Raw genomic sequence first — 12,364 nt, 5'->3', positions numbered from 1 at the left:
AAAACGAATAAAACCATTCCCAAATAAATAGAACCATCCACGTTAGTAAAACCCTGATTTCCAATTCCATAGCCTGAACCAAGATGGGAGTTTTGTAAGCCCTGCTTAAAATATGTAAAACTCATATGATCCTGGAGGAAACATATAGTGAAGATGCTAGGCCAAAGTGTAGATCCCTGAACAGCAGAAACTGATTCCTATGCATGAAATGTATATAATGGCAGGATGAATTCACTAGAAATGCATCAACAACATCAAACTTGGCCATCTCCAGACCTGGTGAAGAATGTCAATATAGGTTGAAAAAAAAGACTCTTGTATATGTGGAAGGATCAAAGTATTGATTCAGACATGAAATATCTATCATAATCTGCCAATCTCCTGTCATTTCAGGCACAACAAATAAATGGAAATAAAATCATGGAAAAATGAGATTGACTTTCACTGCTGTCCTTGTGACCAATAACTCAATTCAATGATAGCCTGGGAATAAAACTTCACACTCCACTAATAAGTTGAGAGTGGAAATATCACAGGATGAGAAGATAATAAAGATGTAGAAATGAATGGAAGGCCAACCCTGATACCAGAACCTGATGTACTCATGGATTTGCTGTGAAGGAAGACCAGGTATCCATCAATTGTAGTAACCTACCCCACTTACTGAGAGTAAACACTGACATCTTTGGCAACAATCAGCCTGTGTGGAGGAGCCTTGGTGCTAAGGATGTAATCGATTCTGAGCATCCATGAAGCAAGGAACAGAAGTCAGGGATTGAGACACAATGCATAGTCACACCCAGACCCCAAAAACAACAAGGAAAAAAGCAAATGGGTGACATCAATTTATGATCCCACAATTATGGGATGCTCATGAACATCAAGGAACAGAGAAAAGGAACCTCATAACTCAAGGAAAGCTACAGCAGGTAAAAGAACACCCTCCAACAAGGTATTTACTCTATAAATCCCAATAACATACACAATTTGGAGGGAAGGTAAATATTTCATTGAAAGAATGATGGTCAAGCAAATATAAAAAATTGTGATTTGTTCAAAGTGATCATGAGATTTAGTCTGAATCTCCACATATCCAAAAGCAGATCTCATCTACAGGATCGAAGTGGTGGTAAGCCAAAGCATGCACACAGCCAAGGTAAAGGGTATTTCTATCCTTTCACGTAATAAAAAAGTAAATATCCCAGCTTGAACCAGTAATACCAAGTGTAGCAGAAAAAAACTAAGCAGTCCCTCCCTGGCCTTTCCACCATCAACAAAGGATAAAGCTCAAAGGTAATTGGGGAAAGTGGCCAAGAGATTAATTGAAAAAAGGAGCAGAAATTGGTTGAACCAAATTGGCTTCATGAAAAGCTAACTTAATAAAGAAAGAAGCCAAAAAAGGAAGTCCAAATTACCCCACAATGCTCTAGATCATCAAGAAAATAAGCCTCAGAATCTCTAGGAGAAACACCCCCAAAGTCAAATATATGACTATCTCACAATGGATCAAATCATGGAAAGCTTCAACTGAGAGGAGGTCTGACAAGCTTTTGCAGAGACAACCCAAAAAAAGTGCAATTTTTTTCTACAGGAACATGATTATTATACAAAAATCCAAAGGCAATACCAAAATTGCAATTCAGAATGTAAGAAAGTACAACACTTCATAAGAGAACACCATGAAAAACTGTCAAGGAGTGGGTACATTATCTTAGTAAGGTGCCTACATACAATACCAGAATAGAGGGTGAATTGACATAAGTGAAGAGTATCACAAGGCCAGAAAATGCCAAGGGCATTTAAGTGGGTTATATAAGGCTGAAGCAGATGGTAAATACATTTTGGAATAATATTTATTGGACTTTTCTTTCAAAGTGATCAAAGGACAACAAGTCGACTCTACCATGCATCATACAAATATCGTACTTGTTTTAAAGATAAATCTTAGTTACTATAAAAGTTGTAAGTTGCAAGAAGAAAAAAAATTGCAGTAATGTTAGTGTTACCATACAAAAACATTCATGCTCAGTACATGCAGCTTGTCTACAATAGAAAGTTTAGTGACTAAAACAGCATTATTAGCCAATTACAAAAGCAAAACATTCCCAACATTTTCAACCCCTTTTAGTTATTGTACCAACATTTCTCTGGTATAAAGTACAATATTTTTCTTTTTTTTTAAACAAAATATGGACAAAACATATTTGCAGGGACAAAACGTTTTTGTATTTAGGGAATTTACTGATAATTTTGGTTGAGGATCAGAATTTACATTGTGTGTGTAGTATGTTCATAGATAAGTGTACAATAGACTGCAAGTTCCGTTTCAAATAAATAGTCAGACAACACGAGTGGTTTGATTTGGTCATTTGAGGAAGTTTATAGAGATCATTTTTTGTAAAACTGAAATATGATAATGTTGCTTGTTATCAATAAAAACAAGGACATAGGAGCAGTGGAGTTTTTCCTTATCAAGGACTTTTCCAAGACATTGTGATAAAAACCATTGATATTCTAGGATTTTCAAAACTTGTATATGCCCTGGTTCCAAACCAGTTTTCTTACATTAAGATAACAGCACCAATATGCAGGAAAATCATGATAAATGGTTACAAAATATAAATGACATCATTACAATTATTATTTAAATATATGAATAGGATGAACATGAAATGATTTTAAGTTTATAATCTTGCTAGATGCAAAAGTAAAATTTACAAACTGCAAGACTAAATCATTATCATTCCTCACCTTCCTAAACTTCCTGTCATTTCAACCATTCTTTTCATTTCCTGAGAATTCAATGGTCTCTGATTCTGCAGTCCTCTTGTACTCAGTGAAAGTATACTCCGACTAAAGTGACAATCAAGAATGAAATGAAAAAATAACTAAAACAACATAGTAACAGTTAATTTCCATAAAAATTGAAATGAGTGTTAATAAGCTTACAGTTACAGACCCCATAATTGAACAAAGAAAATAATTTTAGTGAAGCATATTTTGTAAAAGAAAATTAAAGATTAACATTGTAATTTACACAATTTATTTCTTAATATAAATGTGATAATACCTTATGTGAATTAAAAACAAATTTTTAACATATTATTGCATTAAATTTTAGAGAATTGATTTTAGAGATCATTATTAAAATCATTAAAGCCAACATTTTCTTACACTGAGAGTGTATTTTGGAGAGGTACTTACCTCTCTCCTCATACACAGATGCCTTAATCTTCTTTCTACACTTTAAGCATTGCTGAAAAATACGTCTATATACTTTGCCCATATCATACCACTTCTAAACATGTACATGTCATGCAACTACTCTGAACCAATAAAATGGTGGCATCTATACTGATGCAGTTAGCTCCCTTTGCTATTTCCACTTATTCCTCATTTGAGGATTTTCTGGATCTAAAAGAATAACACCAACAGTGGGAAGAGAGGGTGAGAGTACTGATTGCAAAAGTAAAGAGGCTGTTGTTGGTGCACAACAATGAAACCTAGTGGAAGACAACCACCCAGAATAAACAGGTGTGCTCCAAGATGTAATGAAGTTTATATGTAGGAAACCACACTACTTGTAGAATAAGTACGCTCTTTGTCCTGGAAGAAGGAAATTAACCTGATATAGGTGGAGGAAAAAAAAAGTTGTGTCAGAAGTTTAATCTGGTCTAAGAGAAGTAACAACTTAGCTATGGAGGACGGACAACCCAAAAGCAGTCAAAAGAGAGGAAAATGACAGGGGAAGACAAAAACATATGAAACGTGGCACAACAGAAGACATCTGGCAGTTATACATGGATAAAGTGGACAAGTCTTTGTCAAACAACCAGATGAAAAATTGAAGAAGATGAAGAATGAAAGGGTGGGAAGGAAGGTACCCAAGTCAAAGAGACCAAAAGCACAAGGTAGATTATTGCCTTTATAAATAAAAATGGAAGTAAATTTTATGGATCTAGAAAAGGAAAGATGTAGCATGTGAAGTCAGTTCCTCGGCTAAGGCAATGAACCTGACAAAAGCCATGCATGAAGATAAATGGTGTTAACACCTGGATGAATGATGTCCAACTGAGGTTGAAAGAATAAAGACTGAGATAGATGTAAAGGTAGAGGAGGTTGTAAACTAAAGGTCAGAGCAGTGGGAACCATGATTGTGGCAGCAAATATGGAGCAACCAGGAGGACAGCACATGAAATAGATTAGATTAAAGATAGAACTCTGTGGAGAAGTGATATAGGGGGGTAATAATAGACATGATGACCTCTTCAATCTTAAATCAATGTATCAACTCCCAGAGATAATGGGTGTGAAACAGGAGACCAAAAAGAAGGAAGTCTGGTGTTCAAGTGGGTGGTGAAAGCATTGTTATGAGGTGTTCCCAGTTGCAAGTGCACCCAATAAAAAGACCTGTGAATCAAGGGACCACACCATGAAGAGAACACTGTTGGGTCAAGATAAATGATCTATAATCAGATTCAGGGTGCCAGGAATGTGACAAACATAGTCCACCACATGCTGACTGTAGGGCCAGAAAAGGAGATCCAGGGTCTAAAAGTACAATAACCTGATTTTGGTGCCCCCTTACTTGATGACAAGAGACCACTGTAGAGTTATTGGAGTGTAGTATAAACACCCTCACTCAAAGATGAAGGAAATGGATAAAACCTCCATGAACCACCATAAATTTGTGAACATAGCTGTGGAGAGAAGACTCTTAGACTAACTAGAGACTGGAAATCTCCCAAGAGTTGAAGATGAGCACCCCAACCCTCTAAAGATGTGTTCATGAACAGATATTAAATCTGAACTACATGGAGGAAGCTGAACCAATACTGTGGTCTAGTCCCTGTCTAGCCACCAAGCCAGATCAATTCTAACTGATTCACTGATCGAGGGATATCCACCAAAGGGAACACACAAGAGCTTGACCCATGAGAATGTAAGCTTCTAAGGAAGCCATATCCCCAAAAGAGAGAGAACTCTTGAGTTGAGAATGAAAGTGAGGTGAGGGCATTGTTGACTGCTTACTCAATATACTAAAGACAAAGAGGAAAAAGTCTGGGCCTAACTGAGGTTACAATTGAAGAAAAAACCCCAAATGGTTGATTGATTGATTGATTTAGTGTTTTATGGCACTAAGCAGCTAGGCTATCTGTGCCAAACATCCAGTAAAAAGGTAAAAATAAATTAAATGTAGTAAAATTCATAAAAGGAAATGAAGGTTAAAAACAAAATAGCATTGAAAAACAGAAAAAAAAACATAAAACCAATGTTGACACCTAGTCTACAATGTTAAGAGAGAAAGCAGAGTAAGAGAAGTTGTAAAGGACTTTTCTCTAGCAAAATGGTAATGATCATAACCCACCAAGAAGACTAAAAGGAAAGTACAAGAACCACCGTCAGTCACCTGAAGTTGGCCTTTCCAGTCCTGGTTCCGGGTTATGTGTCATAACAGCCATTATCAAAAGGTAAAATAATAAAAGTTTTAAAAGACATGTAGCAAAATCGTAATAATAATTAGCCAAATGTCCAGTAAAAAGGTAAAAGTAAAGTAAATGTAGTAAAATTCATAAAAGGAAATGAAGGTAAAAACAAAACAGCAATTAAAAACAGAAAATGGCATAAAACCAAGTTAACATCCAATCTACAAAGTTGTAAAGGACTTCCTGTAGCATAATGGTAATGATCATAACCCGGCAGGAAGACATACAGGTAAGTACAAGAACCACCGTCAGTCACCTGAAGTTGGTCTTTCCAGTCCTTGTTCCGGGTTATGTGTCATTATGGCCAGTACTAAAAGGTAAAGTAATAAAAGTGTTAAAAGACATGCAGCAAAATTGTAATAACAACTCGCCAGGACGACTAATGGGTAGTTCAAACAGCAGTGTTAATCACCTGAAGTTGGCCTTTCCAGTCCTGGTGTCAAGTTATTTAATGTTCTGGCCATTTTCCAATGTCAAATTGAACTAGAGAGATTGAGACTCTGAAAAGGGAACCACAATTAAAATGGTGTAATGAATAAATATCAAACACTTAAATGAGATTAATAAGATTAATGGCCATTAAAAAACTAAAAACTTTATCAAGGTGAACAGTGTTACCATCACCAATAACACTGTCCAATGTTACGGACAAACGCTGGGACAGAACATGTTTAAAATAGTGCCGTCGTTGAGAGTCATAACAATGGCAAGGAAGTAAAATGTGGTTTACAGTCATTTGAGTGTTACACAAACTACACACTGGTGCAACAGTTCCAGATAAAAGAAAACGATGAGTTAAAAAATTGTGACCAATGCGTAGTCTAGTTAGAACAACTTCCTCCTTCCGAACCTCACGAAAGCTAGACGGCCAAAGCACAATATAGGGTTTTATTTGAAAAAGCTTGTTCTCGCATTGCTCACTCCAAGTGGACTGCCAGCTGGCACAGAGCAGAGCCTTGAACACAGGACCATAGCCCATGTACGGAATAGGCACAGTGGTGATAATGCCAGAGCAGATAGATTTAGCTGCTGTGTCTGCATGCTCGTTCCCGCGAATACCAATGTGGCCTGGTATCCAGAAAAACTGGATAGAAGTAGATGTTAATGAGAAATGAGCCAGTCAGTTTTGAATATCAGCGAGAACAGGGTGTGAGCCAACGTGAAGCAATTCCATGGCCAGTAGAGAACTAAGCGAGTCAGTATAAATAGTGCAGTTGGAGTACTGCTCAGCTTCAATATGATCCAGGGCAAGAGATATGGAATATAATTCAGCAGTAAACACAAAAGCTGTAGAGGAGATTCTGCGTGCAACCACCGAACTGCAACAAACCATGGCAGAGCCCGCAGAATTACCTGATTTGGAACCATTCGTATAAATTGGAATGGAATGATTGTTCGAAAAGATGTTCAGTAAATAAAAGACAGTACTTCCAATCGGGAGTATCTGTCTTTTTCAGATGACTTGAAGAAAGGTCACATTTGGGGGCTGTAATAAGCCATGGTAGGATGGGCTGAACAGTGGATTCTACAATGTTATCCAAGGACAGACCCAATTCATCGAATTGCGCCTGGATGCAAAGGCCAAAAGGAGCAATGGCAGATCGTCTGTTCTGAAAAAAGTATGGCCCACTGAGGAAGGAAAACACATCCCCAGGTGAGATGCTTTGGTAAGGAACGAAGTTTTGAAGAATATAGTAAAGACAGTTGCAAACTGTGAGGGTGCAGAAAAGGTTCATGAGATTCTACGTATAAGCTTTGAACTGGGGAGGTGCAGAAAGCCCCAGTGCAGAGTCAAAGTCTTGATGATGAATGGGGTTCAGCATCTTTAAGGCCGAGGGTCTGGCAGAGCCATAGACCATTGATCCATAGTTGAGTTTTGATCGAATAAGAGCACAATATATCTTTAACATAGAACATCGATCTGCTCCCCAACTGGCGATAGAGAGGACACTGAGGATGTTCAGTGCTCTTGTGCATTTTACCCATAGTTGCTTTAAGTGTGGTTTTAAGGTCAGCTTATGGTCAAAGACAAGCCCTAAGAACTTGGTCTCAGGGGCCACTGGCAGCGAAACTTCACCATACGGAGTTCAGGATCAGGGTGAATACCCCGTTGGCAGCAAAAGTGCATGCAAACGGTTTCAGAGAGAGAAAAATTAAAGTCGTTCACCGTAGTCCACTTCAGTACATGATTAAGGGCAGTTTGTAGTTGCTGCTCAATATATCTCATGTTCGACAACTGACACGAGATGTGAAAGTCGTCGACATAGAGCCCATTTGCAACAGTAAGAGGGAGTTATTCAGTGATGGCATTTATCTTTATACTGAAAAGTGTGACACTCAAAACACAGCCCTGAGGGACCCCAAGTTCCTGTAAAAAAGAACGGGAAAGTGTCAAACCCACACAAACTTGGAATCTCCTGTCCATTAAAAAATTTTTAATAAACATGAGTAAATGGCCATGCAACCCATATATATGGAGGTTTCACAAAATGCCATACCTCCATGTTATGTCATAAGCCTTCTCAATGTCAAAGAATATTGATACAAGATGTTGTCATTTGAGAAAAGCTTTTCTGATTGGTGTTTCAAGTCAAATTAGGTGGTCCGTGGTGGGGTACTGTCGGCGGAACCTACACTGGGTGGGCGAGAGGAGGTTGTTTGATTCGAGGAACCAAACAAGACGAGCATTAACCATCCTCTCTAAGGTCTTACAGTGACAGCTTGCAAAAACAATTGGATGGTAGTTTGAAGGAATCTTGGGACCTTTCCCAGGCATAGAGAAAGGTAAGATTATAGTTTGGCGCCAGGCATTAGGAAAAACCTTCTCCTGCCAGATCCAGTTAAAAACAATTACAAGAATATCAAGAGAAGCAGGAGAAAGATAGCGCAGCATGTCATAGTGTACATCATTAGGTCCAACAGATGTACTGCCAGACCGATGAAGGGACATTTTCAGTTCCACCAGTGTAAAGGGACAATTACAGTCAAAGAGACAGTCAGTTCGAAAGGAAAGAGGTGAATGCTCTGCTCGAGTCTTGATGACCAAGAAGGTGGAGGAACAAGCAGAAGTGCTAGATAACCAGCAAAAGCTTTCACCTAGAGTATCGGCAATGCTCCAGACATCAGCTACCTCTTGGCCTTCAGAGAATAAGATCGAAAGGGGGACAGAATTGTAGTGCCCATTGACCTTTCAAATCCTGTCCTATATGACTTTGGAACTGATGGTAGAAGATATGCTAGTTGTGAACTTATTCCAAGATTCCTTCTGGCTTTGACGTCTTACCCAGCTAGCATGAGCCCAGGACTGTTGAAAAGAGATGTTGTTCGAAAGTATGGAATATCTACGGAAAGTATCCCAGGCTCGTTTTTGAGCCTTCTGTGACAAGTGGCAAGCAGGATTCCACCATGGACGAGGATATCGTGGGAAATGTGTCGAGGTTTTAGGAATACACTGAGCAGCTGCTTGTATAATACAGTCACTTACTGCTGCCACACAGTCATCTATTGATGGCTGACTCACGATGGCAGATTACGTTCTGCGAGAGCAGTGAAAGTGGACCAGTCTGCCTGATTCAGCTTCCACTGGGGCAAGCGGGTAGGGTGGCATTAACCATGGCCAGTCTCTCTCAAATGTATAAGAAAATTATCACTGCCTCATGGATTATTGTCAACCCTCCACGAAAAATGGGAAAATGATGAAGGAGAGCATACCTAGAGATCAATAGCAGTAAAGGACTGACTAAGTGCATGAAAATAAGTGAAAGAACTAGTATTGAAAAGAGAATGGTTGTGATCAGAGACTATATGCTCTACAGAGTGACCCCTCCTATCAATAACAGAACTTCCCCAGAAGGGATGATGTCCATTAAAATCCCCCAAGGCAAAGGGAGATGGCAACTGTTCAACGAGAGCATCAAAGTCTAATTGATCATATCTCTCTCCAGGGGACAGGTAGAGAGAACAAACAGTGATGGTATGACCCAAAGAAACACGGATGGCTATAGCCTCCAAGGGCGTGTTGAGTGACAAATACATGGTGGGCACATGCTGAAAAACCAATAGTGCTACCCCTCCATGTACTCGTCCATCACACAACCTGTCATTTCTGTACAGAGAAAACTGACGAATGGTGACTGTATCAGCAGGTTTCAGAAATGTTTTTTGTAAGGAAAGACACACAGAATGGTAGGAAGCAATCAGTGTTTTGATATCATCCAGATTAGAATGTAAACCTCGACAGTTCCATTGTATCAAGGTGGCCATTTTTAATGACGGGTAGGCGAAGCGGCTGGAGAACCCTTCTATTTACGACCACGTTTTTTTTCCTTACTGTCCTTATTCGGAGAAGGTCTATCAACCTCCATGGATCCTGCCCTGGGTCAATTGGGCAGGTCTTTGTTGTTGGAAGGGGATTCCAGTAACTGAGGGCGTGAACGAATGATTGTTTTGCATCTTGGGGTGGGAGAAAAAGATGTATCAGAAGAAATGCCTGTACTTGAAACCAAAGGATGTGGATCTTGTGGTTTGTTGGAATGTATGGGAGGAACAGAGATGGGTGTAGAAGTCAAATCATAAACCTTTTTAACCATGGAGGTTAAAAGGCTTTTCATTTGTTTTGAAAACAATTCTCTTGGAGGTACAGAGAGATCTGTCTGCATTTCCACTGTAGTTGTGGAACAAAGTGCAGCAGCATATGTCCGAGATGGAGTGGCGGACAGCAATTTCTGAGCCTCAGGATAACTAATGTTATAAGTCATTTTCAAATGCTGCACCTCTTTTTCCTCCAACCATTTTGGGCAAAAACGAAAGTAGAAAGGGCGAGAACCATTGCAGTTGACACAATGTGGGTCCGTGTCACACTCATAGGCATCGTGGTCCTTGCCACCACAATGAGCACATGCCAGGGGACCATGACATGACGTCTTTGAGTTGCCGAACGTCTGACATTGGAAACATCGAAGAGAGTTTGGAACGTACGGCCGTACCCTGCAATTTAAATAACCTGCCTTGATGGTGGCAGACGCACATGGTGATGTAAATGTCAAAACGAGGATATATGTCGGCAGTGTAACTCCATATTTGTGAGTGGAGATGCTCCTCACTGCAGAAACTCCTTGAGTGGAGAGACCAGCAAGAATCTCTGACTTGGGGACGTTCTTCAAATCCCTCTCAACAATAACTCCTCATGATGAATTCAAGGTAGCATGAGGGGTAACCTCAATAGGTACATCCCCAATTGACTTTGAATTCAAGAGGAGTTCACTGTGTTGGGATGTTTCAACCAATATGTCTCCAGATCAAAGCTTCTTTACTGACTTTGGAGAGCCAGCAAGACCCTGCTGGCCTTTGCCCTAAAGGTTTTTCTGAAAGAGAATGTAACATAAGAAAATGAGGTACAGGTGTTACAGATGTTGAAAATTGCTGCTCTGAGTCTTCAAGACGTGGTAATTTACCTGTTGACTGTTTTTTACTTATTTTATTTTATTTTTTTTTTGGTACCCAATGACCCCACCCACCATGGAGCCCTACAAGGGGACGCACTACAATGTTATGCAAGGTCATTGCAACAACGCCAGGGTTTCATGAGCACTATACCCAAACACCAGTATCAGACACAATGCCCACACACCCATTGAGAACCTCCAACACTGGTACTTGGTTGACTCTAGCCCAAGTGGACTAGCCGACTGACCCAAGGGGGGCCACCAAAGACTGCCCATCTACAGGAATTCTCAGCCAAAGTGGTGTGTTAGGGTTGGACCCCTCAACCACCAGGATCCTCTCCTCCCCTTCATGGGTCGCCACGCATGGCAAACAAGTGGGTGGATGTTTAAATCCCAGAGGAGGTAAACTGAAAGAACAGAACCTTCCCTGGGAGGTTCCCTCACCACGTACAGGAATCCACACCGAGGAGAACCCCAAATGTCAAGGTATTGAGTTGCAGTAAGAAGACATTTACACCTTTATCAGGAATTCTCCCCATGCTGCTTCTTGTAGAAGCAGACCAGTGTGGTCTCTGGACTGCAAATGAGAAGTGAACAGAAGTCAGTCATCCATGTAACGATGTGTGCAAAGACCCAGTAAGTAGATACACAAGGCAAAAGTTCTTATCAACCAACAAAATGCATAAGGAGCTGAGGTTAGTCTAAATGATAGGGCCCTAAACTGGAACTAACTAACTAATTTGGCAGTGGTTTTGGTGTTATATCTCCAAAGCCCTGAAGGGGCTTGTGAGTCAAACATGTGTGCTCAGAAACTTTTGTTTCTCTTCATACTGCTTACAGAATTAAGGTCATGTGTTTAAGGTATATGTTTAACACTTCAGTTTAACTGTATGATGATTCAATACTTGTTATGTGAAGAGTATTCAGGTTACAAAGGTAAATTTCTAAAATAGAATTGCATGGTTACAAGCATCAGAAAAAACTGTTGAAAAAGGTGAGTGAGACAAGCTTGAGTGTTTGGGAGATGGAAGTCCCAGAGCATAGGTTAAGTACGGATATGGAGGCAGCAATGCATCTGTTAATAAATGAGGTAATAATGATAATTGTTTTCATTGACACTAACTTCGCGAGGATTAGACACATGTCAACAAAGGGTGAAAGGGCAGTCCTTCAGGGCCAGGGTGCAGGGGAACTATAAATGCAATGGCAAAGAATTTGGTTGTAGGGGAACTAGAGTACTTAGGGAAGACCACTTTCACTAGACAGGTGCCAAAAGGGTTTTATTTTTAGTAATCCATAATGATGATAAAAATTTCTTAGGTGTTATTTATCAAATTGAAAGGGAAATATATTTAGCCCAGGAAGAAGAGGTTTTAACAATACATGAAATTTGTTGGATTTGTGAATTTCTCACCTGAGTATGTTTGTGATATC

At 39.7% G+C, this 12,364-nt stretch overlaps 1 protein-coding gene across 8 annotated transcripts in view; it reads right to left on the bottom strand.

Moving 5' to 3' along the window:
- Positions 1-12,364, bottom strand: part of LOC143225595 (CCR4-NOT transcription complex subunit 2-like) — a 59,320-nt gene that overhangs the window by 33,139 nt on the left and 13,817 nt on the right. For all 8 annotated transcript variants that reach the window (XM_076455310.1, XM_076455312.1, XM_076455313.1 and 5 more), the window contains exon 4: positions 2,752-2,853. In XM_076455310.1, coding sequence (XP_076311425.1) covers positions 2,752-2,853 — 102 coding nt within the window. The remainder of the gene's footprint in view (positions 1-2,751; positions 2,854-12,364) is intronic.

Source organism: Tachypleus tridentatus, chromosome 9, assembly GCF_004210375.1.
Source record: "Tachypleus tridentatus isolate NWPU-2018 chromosome 9, ASM421037v1, whole genome shotgun sequence".
Lineage (NCBI taxonomy): Eukaryota > Metazoa > Arthropoda > Merostomata > Xiphosura > Limulidae > Tachypleus > Tachypleus tridentatus.
This window is presented reverse-complemented; position numbering and strand designations above follow the sequence as displayed.